Source organism: Hyalella azteca, unplaced genomic scaffold (genome assembly GCF_000764305.2).
Source record: "Hyalella azteca isolate HAZT.00-mixed unplaced genomic scaffold, Hazt_2.0.2 contig11821, whole genome shotgun sequence".
In the NCBI taxonomy this organism is placed as follows: Eukaryota; Metazoa; Arthropoda; class Malacostraca; order Amphipoda; family Hyalellidae; genus Hyalella; species Hyalella azteca.
In genome coordinates, this window is record NW_025941804.1 from 201861 (window position 1) to 223373 (window position 21513).

Here is a 21513-nt window from a genome sequence, read left to right on the forward strand (position 1 = left end):
AAAATGATTTATTACATTTATTTATTAGACTCCGTATATGTATAAAGTTGTTTTTTAGCTTCAATGTTCAGTCAAAGAATCAAACAGAACTGGTTTTACATATTGGCCACGCTTTGTTGATGATTTGTTGACAATTTTTATATGAATTGCTGCTTTCTTATAAAAAAAATAAACTTTAAGAAATATATTACAATTGGATCTATTTGCATATTTCAGTTTATTATTATTTGAGCTATAATGCTCCCCATTAATCATTTAAGTAAGACGTAATCTGTTTTGCGAATATTTTTACTTATTTCAATTGTAAGGAAAAAAATTAAAAATAAAAAATGTACAATACTAAAAATTTATAAGAATTTTGCCTCGTTCGAGAATTCTGCCTTATACGTGTATAGCAGTTATTATTTTACCCGTCCGTTCATAATTATGATTTGAAAATAATTTTAGAAATTATTACGTAATTGAATTCGCACGTTGAAATGATCAACTTGGGCCGGATTATTATTTAAACTGATAGATAAAATTGAGTTCGGAAATATACTTCACCATCTGACCATTTCTAGACCGCGAAACTACTTGACCATTTGTAGACGTAGACATTTGACTAACTGCATACGTAGAGACAATTGACCATTTGACTATTTAACCCTAAATTGACGTAGGGACCATTTGACCATTTGTAAGCTTATAACCATTTAGCGACCAGCTAACGTGCGAGTGCAAAATACTACATTGCATCTATATCATTAAGCTGAAATGTATTGATTGAAAAAAAATTCACACATTGAAAATTTATTCTTTGAAAAAGAACATGACAAGCGACAAAACCGAACCGGGCATAACACAGCCTGGAATTAAAGCCAATGTATTTGTTCAATTGGACACATGAGCTTCAAATGTAAGCAAAAATCGCCCTTATTAAAGGCGACAGATATGTACAGCTAGACAATATAAGGCTAGATACCATCAGACAATTTATATACCTAAAGACCATTTGACCATTTGTATGCGCAGAAACTATTTCACAATTAGTATACCTAGAAACTAATCGACAGTTTGTATGAGTATGCCTATAGACCAACTATTTGGCTATTTATAGGCGTAGACCACTTTTAGAGGTATATACCATTAAACCATTTGACAATTCGACCCTATGACCATTCATAAACGTAAAGATTATTTGGCACTGAGACCATTTAACCATTTTTAGACGTAGAGAGCCTTAAACCGTTTGGCCATTCAACCATTTGACCATTTGTAAACGCAGACATCATTTAGCCATTTCTAGAAAAAGAATTAAAGACCGTTTAACCATTAGTAGCCTACAGGCCATTTACTAGTATACCTCGAGACCATTTAACTAGCCTGCCAAGAGACCATTTCACTAGTCTGCCTAGAGACCATTCAACTAGTCTCCCTAGAGGCCATTTAACTAGGCTGCCTCGAGACCATTTAACTAGTCAGTCTAGAGACCGACTAATTTGTCTGCTTCGAGACCATTTAACTAGTCTGCCTCGAGACCATTTAACTAGTCTGCCTCGAGACCATTTAACTAGTCAGCCTCGAGACCATTTAACTAGTCTGCCTCGAGACCATTTAAGTAGTCTTCCTAGAGGCCATTTAATTAGTCTGCCTCAAGACCATTCAACTAGTATGTCTCAAGATCATTTTAGTCTGCCTCAAGACCATTTAACAAGTCTGCCTCAAGACCATTTAACTAGTCTGCCTCAAGACCATTTAACTAGTCTGCCTCAAGACCATTTAACTAGTCTGCCTCAAGACCATTTAACTAGTCTGCCTCGAGACCATTTAACTAGTCTGCCTCGAGACCATTTAACTAGTCTGCCTCGAGACCATTTAACTAGTCTGCCTCGAGACCATTTAACTAGTCTGCCTCGAGACCACTTAACTAGTCTGCCTAGAGACCATTTAACTAGTCTGCCTAGAGACCATTTAACTAGTCTGCCTCAAGACCATTTAACTAGTCAGCCTAGAGACCGACTAACTAGTCTGCCTGGAGACCGACTAACTAGTCTGCATGGAGACCGACTAACTAGTCTGCATGGAGACCGACTAACTAGTTTGCCTAGAGACCATGTAACTAGCCTGCCTAGAGACCCTAGTCTGCCTCGAGACCATTTAAATAGTCTGCTTCAAGACCATTTAACTAGTCTGCCTAGAGACCATTTAACTAGTCTGCCTCAAGACCATTTAACTAGTTTACCTCGAGACCGCCTAACTGTTTCCTGGAAGCTACCACAGCTCGCGAGCCTGGACAGCATAGCAGTGTAATGCTGGTTATGCCCAGGGCAGCGTGTGTGTGTGTGGGTACGGGCATCTCATTCATGTGTTCATGAATGAAAATGATCAAAAACACCCTGTGATTTTGCTATTTATATGATGGTTATATTTAACTTTGTTAAAAACTTTTAGTAAGTAGGTAAAAACCTACTACCTACCTACATTTTAGTAGGTTTAAACTTGGTTACAAACTTATTGTGATTGGGTACGTTCATTTCATTAATGTATTCGTGAATAAAAATTATCAAAAACTAAGTGAATAAGTAATATTTGATAATGGTTTCATTTAAATTTTACTATTATTGATGAAAAATACTTGAATTAGTGATGTGTAGCTCGGTAGCACGAAACGTGTGTAAATGTGATGAATTTAAAGACTTGGTGTTAAAATTCCGTGCTAGAATTTGTATTAATTAATTAACCTCAAATCGATTAACCTTCGAAATATATGTAAAACATTTATAAGCTTTAAGTACCATATTTTCCAGAATTAACAAGCTAATCTTTTTTTTCCGCTGTCTTGTCAAGTGTACATCAATTTAAAGCCAACCGCTGCCATGACCTTGAAAAAAATTCCTTAGTTTCTAGAGCTCAAGCAAGCGATCTAGGCATTACCAAGCTGAACATTTCTGTTGAACAATAATTATATAATATATATTTCTTGAGAAATGGATACGGATCAAGTTCTATTGAAGAGAAGAGCTGCAGTTAAGAAGGGGAAAACCAGACAGGAAGAACAGCGATGCGATGTCGCTGAAGCAACGTTCTGTGGTGACCTTGAACCGCAGCACAGACTGTGGTCAACCTGCGTGACTGCTAGCTCTGCCTGCTCTGCCAGCTCTGCCAGCTCTGGGAGCTCTGCCAGCTCTGCAAACTCTGTAAACTCTGCAATCTCTGCCATTTCTGCCAGCACTGATAGCTGTGTAAACTCAGTCAGCACTGTCAGCACTGCAAGCTTTGTAAACTCTGTCAGCTCTGTAAAATCTGCCAGCTCTGCCAGCACTGTAAACTCCGCCAACTTTACAAATTCTGCCAGCTCTGAAAGCTCTGCCTTCTCCGAAATTGCAGGGAAAAGAACTTCTCTGTATCCAATACTGGACGAGCAATTTGACGAGCAAGCTCTGAACCCAGAAGAATTGTCAGGAAACGAAACCCCGAAAATAGCACCTGAAAAACCTTTGATAAATTCCAACAGAAGTCATCTCGGTACCAATACGCGTTCAGACCAAATTATTTCACTCGCAGATCAGCCAAATAACAAAAATAACATCAATGTTGAAATTCAGCAAGGCTACGTGTCGAATATTGAAGCTGATTGCGAAAGAAAAACTCTGCAGTTTGCAGACGTGACGTACGGTGAGGTACCGCAAGCTCTAGGCGACCTGCGCAGTGCACCGCCCCAGGCCACGCTAGACCTTGAGGGCTCCATGACGCCTGGGACCGACTGCAGCTCAGCACGCGTTTCCCAAGGACACCTTCATCTAGGAGTTCCAAGGGATGATCTAGGAGTTCTAGGAGCAAATTTAGGAGTCCTAGGGGCTGTAAGGGCAAATCAAGGGGTTCTAGGAGCAGATTTAGGAGTCCTAGGGGCTGTAACGGCTGATCAAGGGGTTCTAGGAGCAGATTTAGGAGTCCTAGGGGCTGTAGGTCATCCAGGGCTTCTAGGAGCTGATCTAGGGGCTGTAGGGGCTGATCTAGGGGCTGTAGGGGCTGATCTAGGTGTTACAGGTGCTGATATAGGGGTTAATCAAGGAGAAATCGTAGGTAAACGTGAATATAAGGCGCAGTCAAGGAACACCGATGAAGCGATCGATCCATATTTTAATCGCGAGAAATACAATAAAGACGATCAAGTGCTCACTGATTATAGTAGTCAGAAGATATACGATCGCGGCAATCATGAGATAGAGGATCGTGAGGGCCAAGGGATCTACAAACATGACAATCAGGAAGAAATTAATCCTACCAATATAGGAGCAGTCCATATCCTGCTAGGTCGCGTTGGTGGAGATAATTTTGTCGGCAACGCAGACTTAAATTCTGGGACATACCTCGCTTCAGAGGAAACCTTAAATGGTGTCTATTTCCCTACTGGTGATGACCTGAAATCTAGGGAAATTAATGCATTTGATTATGTAAAGAAACGCGGCATTTTTGATCGATCAAACCCCCTAGAGTCTGGAAAATATACGACAAACGACCTCCACCTCATGTCAATCACGCAAATTTCAAATCAAAATGAGGATACAGGTTCCACTGGACCTGTTGAATATCAACGAAGTTTGAATTCTGTTATCGAAAATTCGGATTTAGGCAAAAATGAAGAAATCTTTGAACCCGTTGGCTCCGCCTCCGTGGCAGAGGAGAATGCCCCCTCGGCGGTTATTGGACTTAACGAGGCTGAATGGAGTTACATTAGGCGGAGGGCGATGAGGGTAGTTCCCAAGTCTGGTGGAGTGAGGGGTGACTACGCAGAGGGTAGGAGTGGTATTGAGGTGGTCGGTGGAGAGGCTGGTTGTTCAGTGAATCAGTTGGACGGTGGACATACTGGTGGTTCAGTGGATCAGGTGGCCGGTGGACAGACTGGTGGTTCAGTGGACCAGGTGGCCGGTGGACAGACTGGTGATTCAGCGGACAAGGTGGTCGGTGGACAAACTGGTGGTGCAGTGGACCAAGTTGTGCCTTTTAATGTTGAAGAAGAAAAGTTGAGACGATCAGAAAACGAAGAAATTGCTGAAAATATTTCGTGTTTGGACGCGAGTGTCACTGGCTACAAAAAAGGATTCCAAGAAACAAATGATAACAAATTTGATGACACGCTTGAAAAATCCCCCAAAAACTTAAAATATTTTACAAAATGTGAAGATTCAACTGGGGAACAACGTGACCTCATTGCCCCTAAAATTGTAGTTTGTAAACAAAGAAGCAAGTCTTTGGAAAATATTTCTTCGAAAATGAAAATCGAAAACAAGCTCGTCGGACGCCCGCCTAGTGGCATAGGCACGATCGAAGATCCGTTAGGCTCTGAATATTCGCAAAAAATCAATTCGGAAAAAGAAGATTCAAATTTCCCAAAATCGCAATCCCAAGGCAATTTATTTTCATATTTTCATCGAAAATTTTCAAATACTACGAATCCAAACATCGAATCATCTCAGCCGTTTTCATCCAGCGCGGAATCTTTTCAAATTCCTGGTCTTTCAAACGAATACGAATTTGTGAAACCCAGAAAATTCTTCTACTTACCCACTGAATCCGTGGATGAAAGCGAGAACCAAAATTCATTTTCAACGGATGACACCAGAAATTATTTATACCCAAATATAAATTTCGAAGCAGAACGTGCTGCTATTGGTCAGATTCCAGCCAATAGGAATGACCAGAAATATGATGATCAAAAAACGTCCGTCTCGTCGCCGATGGCGTTGTTCTTCAATAAATTGGTTAAAGATGCAGATATTATGCGAGACGCCATATTTGATTCCACTTCTTCAGAACAACGATTAATTGATGAGCTATCGGCAGAAGAGGTGAGTATAGATTAAAGTTTAAATCGATCTTTAATTTAAATACTTTATTTTAGTTTATCTAAGTTATATTCAAAATATATTCGATACGCCTATGCATGTACTGTGTAAGAAAAATTTGAATATAAAATGGCGAAACAAACTCAAATAATTGCGTAAAGTGTGCCAAATTTTAAGGAGTGTATTCACACGCCCATGAATTAATTCAAATAGAAGATTTTCAAGTAATATTGTATGGGATTACCGTATAACATAATCATTTCATTCGTAATTTAAATCAGGAAATCTACAATGCAGTGTTGTGGGCTCATTGTTAATATAAATACCAGACGCTCTATAGCATTCCTCAACTGTATAGTCGACAACTGCAATGCTATTCCTACCTGATACAACCTGCAATGTTATTCCTACCTGATATAAGCTGCAATGTTATTCCTACCTGATACAACCTATAATGTTATTCTTACCTGAAGTGTTTATTAGTCATCAGCTCATGCTGAAAAAAACTTATATTCATTTAAACCTAATTTTACCCTTGAAAATTTGCCACAGAAATTCGAAAATTGCCAATTAAGTTGGAAATTGAGATAACTATATATTGCCTTCTCAGAAAATTAAGATAATTGTTAATTACATATCGTATTTGTAATAACCTTGGGGAATCGGCTAGCGAAGTTGGAACGAGTTTTGAAAATTTGATTCACTTGTATACGTTTGTGAAGAAATTTCATGTTCACCTTTGTTTTTTTCAGCTCGAATAAAGGCATTCATTGTTGGTTTAACCCTTTTTATACTCTCGAATTTTACACCGTTATAATCGTATCGAGTTAAGTACAAATAGTTTAGGCGAGTTTTTATTATATATTTGTTATATCTGAAAAAAAAAATTATAACAGAAACGGCAGATTTTTTATGTAAGAAAAGGCTGATATTTTTATCAGGTGGACTTTTCTTATCAAATTTTTTTCTCGAAAAAAGGCAAATAATTCTAATCATTTATAGAATAATCAAAAACTCTGTCTTGTTGACAAGTTATTTATTATTATCGTTTCTATCGTTATTTATTGCCGGTTATTTTACGTCACAAAAAGCGCCCTCTGACGCACCGTTATTTTACGTCACATAAAAGAGCCTTGTGACGCACCGTTATTTTACGTCACATAAAAGAGCCTTGTGACGCACCGTTATTTTACGTCACATAAAAGAGCCTTGTGACGCACCGTTATTTTACGTCACATAAAAAAGCCTTGTGACGCACCGTTATTTTACGTCACATAAAAGAGCCTTGTGACGCACCGTTATTTTACGTCACATAAAAGAGCCTTGTGACGCACCGTTATTTTACGTCACATAAAAAAGCCTTGTGACGCACCGTTATTTTACGTCACATAAAAGAGCCTTGTGACGCACCGTTATTTTACGTCACATAAAAGAGNTGCTCTGACAGACCAAATCAGTGCTCTGACAGACCAAATCAATGCTCTGACAGACCAACTCAATGCTCTCACAGACCAAATCAATGCTCTGGCAGACCAAATCAGTGCTCTGACAGACCAAATCACTGCTCTGACAGACCAACTCAATGCTCTCACAGACCAAATCAATGCTCTGACAGACCAAATCAATGCTCTGACAGACCAAATCAGTGCTCTGGCAGACCAAATCACTGCTCTGACAGACCAAATCAGTGCTCTGGCAGACAAAGAAAACTTAAGTTGCCGTGACCATAGCCGCCCAAACTTTGATGTTTTCCCGCTACTTTAAAGGTCATGTGATGTCAGCAACACGATCGGATGGCAACACCGAGGATGCGCTCTATATGGCAACACTGCTTGACAAATGTCAAGAGCTTTAATCCGGCAACGTTTATTATATTATATGATTATATATTATTTATATATTTATATATATTATAACAATTATAATAATATAATTTATTTAAACGGGGAAATATATTAAAAAATAATTATTTTCTAAGTGCATTTAATTAGTTATTAAAGTTAAATGGCAAGAACTCGAATCCGGCAACGTTATAATTATAATAATATAATTTATTTAAAAGGGGAGATAAATCAATTTGTAATTATTTTCAAAGTGCATTTAATTAGTTATTAAAGTTAAATGTCAAGAACTTGAATCCGGCAACAATTATAATTATAACAATATAATTTATTTAAACGGGGAAATATATTAATATAGGATTATTTTCTAAATGTGTTTAATTATTTATTAAAGTATAATGGCAAGAACTTGAATCGGGCAACGTTATAATTATAATAATATAATTTATTTAAACGGACAAATAAAATAATTTATTTATATTTTCTAGGTGCACTTAATCATTGATTGGTGTGATTTATAAATGATGATGATTGAATAAAAGTTATATGAATAAATATATATTAATATATTAATATATATTTATCTTGACTAACTCGGGGATAGTCCCGGGTTAGATAATGTTAAGGATACAGTATGAGAAATAAGTGCGATATTGTCTAAATAACGGTCATCAATTAACAATTTTTACCTTTTTACAATTTTACAATAACAATTTTTTACCTTTTTTGATAATCTTGACCCAGTTTGACACGGCATAAGAGCGTATCAGTGCTACCTACAGAAAGCAAGTCACTATTTGGACAATGAGACTCATAAATCCTTGAGTGTAGACCTGGAGGATGAGCGCCAGATAAGCTATAAATAAATAAATATAAATTAAAGCAAACACATAGAATAGATATATGAATATATAAATATAGATATATAAATGTATCTATCGAATTGATTACTGGTAAGGAAAAAATGCATAAAATATATCCCTTTAGAACATTTTTTTGTTTCACTAACGCGTCATCTTTCAAATTTTGGCATATCATGAACTAGAAAAAAAATTTCCCTTGATTTAAAAAAAATCGCCTTTTCACTAATATTAATTTCGTGCGGTGAACAATATCTACTTACTGATGCATTATCAATATCTATAGACTACAGATATAGATAACGCATTTATATAATAATATAGTTATTGTTATCTATATATAGATAACAATATTTATTTATCAATGCTCTATTATTTATTTAATAGCATCACAATTGGGGAAGCTTCGACAAGTCCTTTCACTATCACATGTCACGCTTGCGTGCGTATCATTTCACTATCACATGTCACGCTTGCGTGCGTATCATTTCACTATCACATGTCACGCTTGCGTATCTTTTCACTATCACATATCACGCTTGCGTATCTTTTCACTATCACGCGCCGCGCGTGCGTATCTTTTCACTATCACATGCCACGCTTGCGTGCGTATCTTTTCACTATCACATGTCACGCTTGCGTGCGTATCTTCTCACTATCACGCACCACGCTTGCGTTCGTATCTTTTCACTATCACATGCCGTGCTTACGTTCGTATCTTTTCACTATCACTTGCCACTTATCTCTACCGGACGGAATAGATTCTCGAGCGCCTAGCGTTATCGACGTTGCTTGTTAACGTTGTGAAATTTTTTTATCGCGCGGGTTTTTTCCGTTTTATGTTTTTTTTCATTTTATACGTACAATTTTGCTTTCGGCGAATTTTAGCGTTTACGTTTGTTGAAAATTTGTGGTCTTTCTTTTTATAACTCTTTGAAATTTTTACAATGCAACTTCATCGATGCTATGTAAAAAATAAGGTTGGGTGTCGATAGATTTAGTTCTGTGATCGTTATATATTTAAAATTGTGTTTGTTATACTGTTATACGTATTTTAAGTTATAAATTTTACTTGTTATATAAAATATATTATTATATATCAGTCAACACAGTCTCAAAGTCAGCAAGGATCTTAAATCAGCCCATGCTAGAATTCAACACGGTGTCCGGAAGTCAACTTGCAGCAGAATTCAACAAGGTCCTAAAATCAACTGAACTCTGATATCAACACAGGTGCAAAGTCAACACAGATGCAAACTCAACACAGGTGCAAAGTCAACACAGGTGCAAAGTCAACACAGGTGCAAAGTCGACACAGGTGTAAACTCAACACAGGTGCAGATTCAACACAGGTGCAAAGTCAACACAGGTGCAAAGTCAACAGGGTGCAAAGTCAACACAGGTGCAGATTCAACACAGGTGCAAAGTCAACATAGGTGCAAAGTCAACACAGGTGCAAAGTCAACACAGGTACAAAGTCAACGCAGGTGCAAACTCAACACAGGTGCAAAGTCAACACAGGTGCACACTCAACACAGGTGCAAATTCAACACGGGTACAAATTCAACACAGTTGCAAAGTCGACACAGGTGTAAACTCAACACAGGTGCAGATTCAACACGGGTACAAATTCAACACAGGTGCAAAGTCGACACAGGTGCAAAGTCGACACAGGTACAAAGTCAACACAGGTGCTAACTCAACAAAAGTGCAAAGTCAACACAGGTGCAAAGTCAACACAGGTGCAAATTCAACACAGGTACAAAGTCAACACAGGTGCAAAGTCAACACAGGTACAAAGTCAACACAGGTGCAAATTCAACACAGGTACAAAGGCAACACAGGTGCAAAGTCAACACAAGTACAAATTCAACACAGGTACAAAGTCAACACAGGTGCAGATTCAACACAGGCTTGAGTTTCACACGACGCTGAGGGTCGATAGCAACGAGGGGAGGCAGGGAGGCCTGATCGATGCCCTCGGCCAGTCCCTCACTCGAGGGTAATGTCAGCGCCCTGAGGGCTGGTCCATGAAATATCCCCTCTTTCAATTAATAAATAAATGGTATTTTGATATTCTCAAGTAATTATAATCAGTAATGTATATTGAAAACTATATATTTATAATATATCTGACGGTGGTAATATACATAACACAGTATTATATTACCCTCTTTCAATTAACAAATAAATACCATTATATTCTCAATTAATTATAATCAGTAATATATATTGAAAACTATAGATTCATAATATAACTGACGGTGGTAATATACATAACACAGTATTATATTAATTTGAATTGTAAATTATAGAATGATAATTATATTCATTATTATGAATATAATTCATAAACTGATTCGTTATATAATTCACATATATATATATATATATCAGTTTAATCTATTTGTTAATTTCTAAGTTATTAGAATCGAATACCTGCCGTTGCCTGTCCATTTATACGTCAATGACCGAACAAGATGTTTTCTGAACTTCTGTTTAATTTCACGACATACCTCAAACCTGTCGGTTATATTTAAAACTCGGATTATATACATGATACTTTTATGCACCATACATGAATGATACTTTAATACATCTTATTCAAATGATAATTTAATGCAACTTATTCAAATGATACTTTAATGCAACTTACCCAAGTGATACTGTAATGCACTATATTAAAAGGATACTTCAATTCATCGTAGTCATATGATACATTAATGCACCATATTTGATCGATACTTCAATGCACCATATTCAAACGATTAAACATAAATTATTATACTTACACTACTACATATTCCTGAGGATGCAGACAAGTATTCTCTAACAACCCTTGTAATTATAGGGACGTTTTCATCACAATTAGTCTCAGTAGCTCGCGAGCTTCGGTGGCGTGCGGTGTGTGGCGCTCCCGGCGGCGCTTGTTTATTTTTGTATCGAACGAGGCAGGAAATAGATTTTTTTTACGGTTCTGGGAGGTTGTTGTTAGCGTGCAACATTCCGTGAACTTGTTCTGACGAACTTAAATTCCCAGCAATTTCCGATTTGTTTTGATCTTTTCTTTGTTTAATATTTGTCATATTATCTGTATGGTTATTAAATATTGTTAAGATTTGTATGTGACAAAGAAAGAAAACTTGTTTTTTTTTTAATTCTCAGCAACTTCCGATTTGTTTTGACCTTTTCTTTGTTTAATATTTGTCATATTATTGTATGATATTAGATTTTGTTAAGATTTATATGTGTCAAAGTAAAAAAATTTAATGATTATTAACAATAATCATTTAGCATTTTTATAATTTATAGTCTAAATTTAATTATTTACTCACGGAATAAGAAACAAAATATTATAACTCAATGCTTATTTTCTTAATTAGATCGTGCTCTTAACACTAGATTCGTACAATTAATTAATTGTATGTTTCCCCTTCTTTTCAATCTATTAAAAACCTAAAAATTTATCGTTCGTCTCCTTTCATCAGAAATTTGATTTCAAATCAGATATTATCCTAATTTCATATACTTTTATTAATTTTAATTTGATTACTTTTAATTGAAATTTTACATTTTGATTGCAGATGTTGCCGCATCGTGCGGAACATTTTTTGTAAATTCCAGCTGAATTTTAATTATTTATGTTCAATTTTATGTTTAATTAAAATAAAGTAAAATTATATTAATTGAAAGTAGCATTTAAAATTAAAACTTCTTATTTATATGAATTTCGTATAATTAATGTTAAAATCTTTTAATTAAACATTAAAATCTCTAAATAATTTTGACAAATTTTGTTTATTAGTTTTTGATTAGTTCAGGCCGTTTATCGCTTATGTAGTCGTCTTATACTGTTTTATTTAGTTTCAATTGAACGTTTAATTAAATTTTAATTTGTATAATAAAAGTTAGTTCAATTGTAATTAGTTCTTAAGTTATCTACATTTTATTTACTTTTATATTCGTAAAATTTCCTAAAAATTCTACAAAGAAATTCACTTCAATTATATTTTTCTTGCATCATCTTATGAAGAAATTTAAGTTGAAGGTTGAACTTAATTTTATCTTTCCGAGACCATCATTTACTATAATTTAAATTACTGTAAATTTTGATTTTATTTTACCTTAGATAAAATAGTAATGACACGTCGTCAAAAATTAGCATTAGCCATTAGGTATTAATTAAAAAATCACAAAATTTTTCATTAAAATATAATATAATTATAAATATAATTTTTCAGTTACTGTACGAGTGAATGTCATCCTAGACCGAGCAGGCATTGCGTGTTGACTTCATATGTCATTTGATACTAGTTACAGGTCTTTTAATACTAGTTACAGGTCATTTGATACTAGTTACAGGTCATTTGATACTAGTTACAGGTCATTTGATACTAGTTACAGGTCATTACATGACTCACTTGTGACGTCAAATCTCTTATGACGCCGCCCGTAGCATGGATACGTAGTTAGCATCTGGGCGTCAGAGTGATTTAACGCCCCAAGTGAGTCATGCTTGAAATTTAATGGGTCAGTATGACCCACAAATGGGGCAAGTGAGTCGAAAAAGTGCATCGATTTTCGGACGCGGTTGACTCATCAAAGCGGGTCATCCAGACCCACCCATTTCTCTCAGTGTACCTAATAAATTGGTTTGTCGTCTTGTTATTTTAATAGACAATATTTGATGAATTAATGAAAAAATCAACCTCGAATTATTAATCTTAAGTTTTTTCTAAGATAGGAAATTAGTTAAACAAAACTTTTTCATGAAATGAATAGGTATTTTTTAATATCAGTACATATATTATATACATATTTGAGTAACTGTGACCTTTTAGATTTTGTTCATATATCTCAATGCCAAAGTTTAAAATGAAGCAACGTGTAATGAATACATAATTGTATAACTAATGCAATACATTTTATCAAATGTCTAAATGAATCGGTTTATAACATTAACTTTACGTTTAATATTTAAAAGTTTTATTAATATTTACGTATTTTACAGATAATATCATCTGTAACTGCGTATACTTTTAAAAACGCTGAATTTTTATAGATAACGATACAATTTACATAATATCTTTCAAATAAAATACCAATTGTCTAAATAACAGCATCATTCATAGAATAACTTAGATTTAATATGCATTTTATTGCTATATAAAATTATTTCTCCAAAGAAAATAATTATTTAGATAAAACATGACGTCGATTCTTGCTGAAGCTGCGTTACGAGTAGAAACATGCATTTTCAAAGACATTTCTGGAATCGCGATACCCGAAAATTTGAACGATCAAGAATTAGGTGAGAAAAATATTCCTGAAATCGAGACAGAAATTCCTGTTGAAAATAATCGAGTCAATTGTGAAAACAATGACAATGCCGGTGATACTAACATCAATAATAATGATATTATTAATGAAAATGATGACATCAATAAAAGCGATACTAAAATCAACAACAATGACATCATTAATGAAAATGATGACAACATTAATAACAGCGACACTATCATCAACAATAATGATGCAAACATCAACAACGGCGATAATAACGTTGATGATGAAGACCCCAATATCATCCACAGCGTTGAAACCGATGATATCAACATCGAAAACAACAGCAATAACAATGAAGGCAACAACACATCCGGCGTTTACGCGCTGCTGCGATGGATTAGAAAAACTTCAGACGATAAACATACGATAAATAACGACGAAATAACCATGACGGACGATAAACAAGCAGAGTTTATCGTGCAAAACAACCTTGAAGTTTTCGACGAAGTTCAAAGTTTAGAACAAAAAGAACTTGACAGGCTACGAGAACTTGAGGAATTAGAACGTGTCAGGGTGAGTTCAGGGCAAACAAGTTCTGATGGAGTTCTACCAGAACTTTAACTAATTTCTAGTTCATCTCTAGAACTAAAATAAATCTAGAGTTCATGTATATATTTATTATAAATTCATCTAGGCATTAGTAATATGAATTCATCTATGCATTAGTGACAGGAATTCATCTAGACATTAATTATGAATTAATCTGGGCATTAGTTATAGAAATTCATCTAGGCATTAGTTATAGGAATTCATCTGGACATTAATTATGAATTCATCTAGGTATTAGTTATATGAATTCATCTAGGCAAACGTTATAGGAATTTATCTAGACATTATGTATGAATTAATCCTATATCAAATAAGTGTCATTTTGCGGCTATGTGTTTAATTAAAGTTCCAATAGAACGTCAAGTGAGTGTGAGCGTTAAAAAATTTATTTGTGAAAAGGTTTAGCGAGCCTGAGGTTGTAATTTTGTAAAAATTAATTCTCGTGTACGAAATTTTTAGAAATGACAGTAAATGCATATTAATAATGTAGTAAATAATGTAATCAGAATAAAATGGAACGGTAATGGCAGCATTACGTGAAAAATCGGCAATTCGTGTACATTGTTCATTTCAATTAATTTTACAATGCTGTTGTTATTGAAGATTATTTCTAACGGAAATTACAGAAGCGAAATTGTATTAGAGCACTCAGATATTGGCAGAAATGAAAAAGACGTTGTCATTATAGCGATGTACTTTTTGCTCTTGTATGGGTTAAGTTGACACAGTTTGGCCCGGTAATAGGGCGTATCAGTGCTACGCGTCCGCGCTCAGGTCACGCTGTGGGAAAGAAAGTGTGTCAAGATTTGGATAATGTGACACATCTATTTTAGTGGATCTATTATTCATTTTCGCGGTTCTATCATTCATTTCAATGTTTACTCACCTTTTTAAATTCAATCGACTAACGAGTCACGCGGCTAAGGACTCCAAAAACTAGTATATCATACTATTTGTAAATATTGTTTGTTGAAAAGCAATTTATCTTCAGAAAAGAAAGCATGCCGGGTTAATTGAGTGGATTTTAGGTCGCGCTTTTGAACCTCCGCTGCTGAAGGAGGAAAATCGAAAGACTTTCTCTTCCGCATCCGCTGCTTTTGTGGCGCCCGAGTTTTGAAATTGAGATTAATCGCTACGGGATTTCACTTGAATTTTATACTTTTACTTTAATTTAATAAGCGATTTCAATTGAAATTATTTGAGGATTTTAATTTACTAGGTGATTTCACTTAACTTATTTGGGAATTTTACTTGAAATTTTTTAAGTTTTTACATTTCTACTTGAATCTACTAGGTGATTTTACTTAAATTTACCAGGTGATTTCACTTGAATTTACCAGATGATTTCACTTGAATTTACTAGGTGATTTTACATGAATTTACTATGCGATTTTCCTTATATTTACTATGAGATTTTACTTTGATTTATTAGGTGATTTGACTTGAATTTACCAAGTGATTTCACTTTAATTTACTAGGTTATTTTACTTGAATATATATTAAAATTTTACTCGATTTTACTAGGTGATTTTACTTGAATTTATTTGAGGATTTCAATTGAATTTGCTAGGTGATATCATTTGAATTTATTTGAGGACGTTACTAAAATTTACTAGGTGATTTCAGTTAATTTATTTTGTAGTTTTACTTGAAATTACCAGGTGACTTTACATGAATTTTTAGAGGATTTTACTTTACTTTACTATGGGATTTCAATTGAATTTTCTAGGTAATTTTACTTGAATTTGCTAGGTAATTTCATTTAAATTTATCATATGATTTTACTTTAATTTACTAGGTGATTTCACTTCAATTTTTTTGAGGATTTCACTTGAATTTACTAGGTGATTTCTGTTGAATTCACTTGGTTACATTAATTAAATTTATTTGGTTACTTCAATTAATTTAATTTTGCGATTTCACTTAAACTTCGTTTACTTCAAGATTTCATTTAGTTGATGCACGTTATATGTTCTTTCCAGTTACGTCTAAATATGTACTTGAATTCACGATGATTTAAATAAATGATTGGTAGAGTATAATTGTATGCGATTAATGTTTTAATAACGTGTATATTATAATTATATATAATTAGTATATAATTTTAATTGTTGCATAATTCATTTTAGTTACAATTAATTACTTAATTATAATTGCGTAATTCAGGCATTACCTACTGAGTAATTATAATTAATTATTCAATTATAATGAATAATGTAATTAATATGTAATAATAATATATTATAACATCTGTTATAATGTATAATGCCCTCTGTAGTAAATTAATTGGAAAGATTCTGCGATTCCACTTAATATCATAGCAACGTTTGCTGTGTAATTTAACGCACTTTATTATATTCAGTTGTATAGTTCAAATTGTTTATTTTAAATTGTAATTGTTACGTGTGATTGTTTGGCTTGAAACATTTCCTGCACTTTATTATATATTTAGTATGTATAAATAGCTTGATTTTTATAATTATTCAGCAATGCATGGTAACATTTATTCATTTAAAGTGAATGATGAACTTAACATATTTGGCTTTGCATTGCTGGGCTATGCTTATCAAAAGAATACATTCGTAACTTTCATTTTTTCCAAATCATTACTCTAAATTATATTATTACATTATACGTTAATACTATATATTTCGTTATTAATAATACTCCAGTCTAAATATTTTCCATCAATACAATTTACACTCAGAGAAATGAGTGAGATTTGTTCAAATATCGATGCACTTTTTGGCCCTTGCGTGGGTCATCCAGACCCACTTTGATCCGTCAGAAGGCGTATCAGTGCTACTTGCAGGAAGTTTGTCACTATTTCGACAATACTACCCATTAAATTTTCTGAGTTCATCTTAATAAGCAGTATATAAAATTTAATGCAATTTTATTATTATATAAATTAAAATGTATTTTACGTGACATGAAATTATATACAATTATACAGGGTGTTTCAGAATTAAGTAACCCTTTTAATTTGTTAATAAATAAAAAACTAAGAACGTTATGAAGTTGAAACTTGTTTTATTTAAAAGAAGAACATTTTTATGGTAATATTGTATCCTAGTTTTTAAATATAATATCTTTTAAATACTTTTAAATAAAACAAGTTTCAACTTCATAACGTTCTTAGTTTTTATTTATTAACAAATTAAAAGGGTTACTTAATTCTGAAACACCCTGTATTATTATATAAATATAAAGGTGTTATACATTGTATAAAATTATATTATATCGTCCGCATTTATTTATCAATCCGTATTATCATAATCAATATTTTTAATGAGTGTAATTTGTGTTTTATATTAATATCTATAATATTTAATATGTATAGGTATAGGTATATAATTATATATTTTTCTATAATATATAATAATCATTGGTGTGGTTGTGGCGGGCAGAGCCTGGCGCTGCTGGCGGACGTGGCGGGTGGCGTCCACCACCTGGCGGGCAAGACGCCCGCCGCCAGCTGGCTGCTCCACACCACCTGCATCGTCGGTATGGCGGGTGAGTGGCGGGCGGTGGGGTGGCGGGTGAGTGGCGGGCGGCGGGGTGAGGGTGAGTGGCGGGCAGCGGGGTGGCGGGTGAGTGGCGGGCAGCGGGGTGGCGGGTGAGTGGCGGGCGGCGGGGTGGCGGGTGAGTGGCGGGCGGCGGGGTGGCGGGTGAGAGGCGGGCGGCGGGGTAGAGGGTGAGTGGTGATGAGTGTTCTTGTGATGATGGATACGGCGGGGTGAGGGTGAGTGGCGGGCAGCAGGGTGGCGGGTGAGTGGCGGGCGGCGGGGTGGCGGGTGAGAGGCGGGCGGCGGGGTAGAGGGTGAGTGGTGATGAGTGTTCTTGTGATGATGGATGATGTTTCGAGTGCCGGATGTGATGAGGGACTGAGAATGAGGGTATTGGGTGTTTGTATGGATGAAGGGGAGAATATAATTTTGGGTGAAATTAATAATGAATTTAGGTGAAATTGATGATTAATTTGGATTATATTAATGATGAATTTAAGTGAAACTAATGATGAATTTGGTAAATTAAAGGTAAATATGCGGAAAATTGAGGATGAAATTGGGTGAAATTGATGTTGAATTTGGGTAAAATTAATGGTAAATTTGGGGAAAATTGAGGATGAATTTGGGTAAAATTAATGGTTAATGTGGGGACAATTGATGATGAATTTGGGGAAATTGATGATGAACTTCTCCGCTTATAAACATAGCTTCTGATGATGAAAGGAATTCCAAAAATTAAAAAAAATCCAAGGATTACGAAATTATAGATATTCTCTGACTAAAATTCTCTGATTTTAATGTTCCTATAAATTCAACCTTAAAATGTACATAAAAATAAAATTACTTCATACATAAATTTCCGTAATTGGGTAACCACATGGAAATTTTAACATATCTATATATGAAAATTTACTTTGAACCCAAATAAAGTCGGAAAAAACGTTAATTTCTAAAAGATATTTTTTCATACATTTTTGAATATAGTATTAAAGTTTTATTTTGTTGAATCGCAAAAAATTTAGTAAGAACATTCAGTTTTTTAATTAATATTAATTTTTTCATCATAAGGAAAAAAATCAACTTATTTCAACAGAAGGAGAAAAAAGTGCGGAAAATGGAACAACGTCACCAACGGAGGTGAAATTTTCCGACGTTTTAGCAGAGCTGAAAAAAGTTTTTGACGTCGATGAAGAAACGCTGCAGGAATGCCTGAAAAATGCGCAGGTTGTGAAGGTACGTACGAAATTTGAATTTAGTCAAATAGACATAAAAAATTATTATTTATTATGAATTTATTCAGCTCATTCTAAATTTCGTGGCTAGCATCGCGAAACATATATATGAGAACATATAAACATATGTATGAGAAGACATAAGCGTGTATATGAGAACATATAAACTTATATACCAGAACTTATAAACATATATGTGAGAACATGTAGAAAAGAAATATATTCTGCAGGTATGAAAAATCTGCAACTCTTGGGTGTTACTTCTAGCACATCGAAAAATTCCAGTTTTAAACATAAATCTTTATTAATAATTTTTGAATTATTAATCAATATTTTTGTAGCACTAAGCAGTGTTTAGGAAATTTTTTTTATGTAAGCAGCTAGGTATTTTTAATTGCAATTTTAGTACGTCAGTTACACGCGATTCACTTAATTTGTTGAGTAGAACACCGTGATCTGTGAACTTCATTTTTTCTATAAATTTCATACAAATTAACTGGTAATGTAAATAAAATATTAATAGGAACTTTTTCAGTTACGCAGCAGCAAAATATAAAGCATAAATAATTTCGATTCCATAATTGCAAAAATTATGGAATTGATGAATTATTTTTTTTATTATATTTAAAAATTAACATTTATCATGATTGCAATAATACAATGCGATGACAGGTAATAAAGTGGCTATTTCTAAATTATTCAAAAGGTCTGATTCTTCTGATAGCAATAATTATAATTTTTTTAACCTTTAGCTAAATAGAAACAATGCATACAATGAATTTATCGTTTCCAATCTTAAAATTTATTTAACTTGGAATTAAACTCCAACCAATCGTCGAACTTAGCTTCAACCTTGTATTTTTTTAATCATGTTGCATCTTCTCGACTAATCATACATTCCTATTTACAAAAAATATTCAATAATTTGGTTGTACCTTAGCTTCTTCGTATCAAAGTTAAACTTTCTAGTATTTATCACTCGATTATTTTTAATTATCATCGTGCTTTTAGATTTCAGTATTGAACTTTAATTATCAAATTACCAAATTCCTCGTTCCAGAGTTGATTAAAGTACGTAGAATTATTTCCTAGATGGGAATTTAATATACTTCAGACCAAAATTCTAACTGAACTAAAAATTTCCGTTCCTTTAATCTTCAACTCAAACTTGATTTGGTGTCAAAATATCACTTGGTTTCGGTCCTGATTTTGAAATGCAATTGTTTCTCGCGTCACAAACATGCAATTTGATTCATTATTTATATATTCAGGCATCCAGGAAGATCCGTTTGCACCTATAGCGTAACAAACGCACAATTTAATTTAAAACGTTATTCATTTCAGGACCTTAAAGATCCGTTTGCTCGAAGCGCCAGAAATACTGGATTAAATTTAGTCTCCTTTTTATTCTGGCATCTATGGAGATCCGTTTACATCTAGCGTCACAAAACGTGATAGGATTTAATCTTCCTAGAATTCCTAGATCCGAGATCTGTTCGTCAAAATCAAGCAATTTATTCAAAATTGAAGTCCTATCTGGACCCTCGAAGATCTGTTTGCACCGAGCGTCTTAAAACGGGATTAAATTTAATTTTTTTTTATTTTAGCATCTATAGAGATCCATTTATATGTAGCGTCACAAATCGTGATAAGATTTAATCTTCCTAGATCTGAGATCATTTCGTCATAACCAAGCAATTTATTCAAAATTTAATTCTTTCCTGGATCCGCGAAGTTCCGTTTGCAACGAGCGTCTTAAAACGTGATAGGATATAATCGTCCTAGAATTTCTAGATCTGAGATCTGTTAGTCAAAATCAAGCAATTTTATTCCCAATTTAATGCGTTCCCGGACCCGCCAAGATCCGCTTAGTTGCACCGAGCGTCAGCACAAGGCAATTTTATTCAAAATGTAATTCCTTTCTGGATCCGTTTGCACCGAGCGTCAAAATCATGAAATTTTATTCAAAATTCGATTCGTTCCCGGACCCGCGAATATCCGTTTAATTGCACCGAGCGTCAGCACCAATCAATTTTATTCAAAATTTAATTCGTTTCTGGATCCGTTAGCACAGAGCGTCAAAACCCTGAAATTTTATTCAAAATTCAATTCGTTCCCGGACCCGCGAAGATCCATTTACATCTAGCGTCAGCACCAATAAATATAATTCAAAATTTAATTCGTTCCTGGATCCGTTTGCACCAAACATCAGAAACACATGCCTATAGGATGCACGAGGATCGTGTTCATGCATCAAGTTGCCCACGCGATGTTTGTGTGTTTGTTACAAGACACGAGCCGCTGTCGGCGCTATGTTTGTGCTCGTTTGCTCACATAAATGAAGC

The 21513-nt window shown here is 34.4% G+C and overlaps 1 protein-coding gene across 1 annotated transcript in view; it reads left to right on the top strand.

Annotated features, from left to right (window-relative positions):
- Nucleotides 1-13614: 13614 nt before the first annotated feature.
- The window catches only part of LOC108683250 (protein unc-13 homolog 4B), a 34126-nt gene continuing 26227 nt past the window's right edge, over nucleotides 13615-21513 (top strand). Inside the window, exons 1-3 of the mRNA XM_018172550.2 lie at nucleotides 13615-14388; nucleotides 17835-17940; nucleotides 19030-19169. Of these exons, the coding sequence (XP_018028039.2) occupies nucleotides 13738-14388; nucleotides 17835-17940; nucleotides 19030-19169 (897 nt within the window). The 5' untranslated portion in view covers nucleotides 13615-13737. The remainder of the gene's footprint in view (nucleotides 14389-17834; nucleotides 17941-19029; nucleotides 19170-21513) is intronic.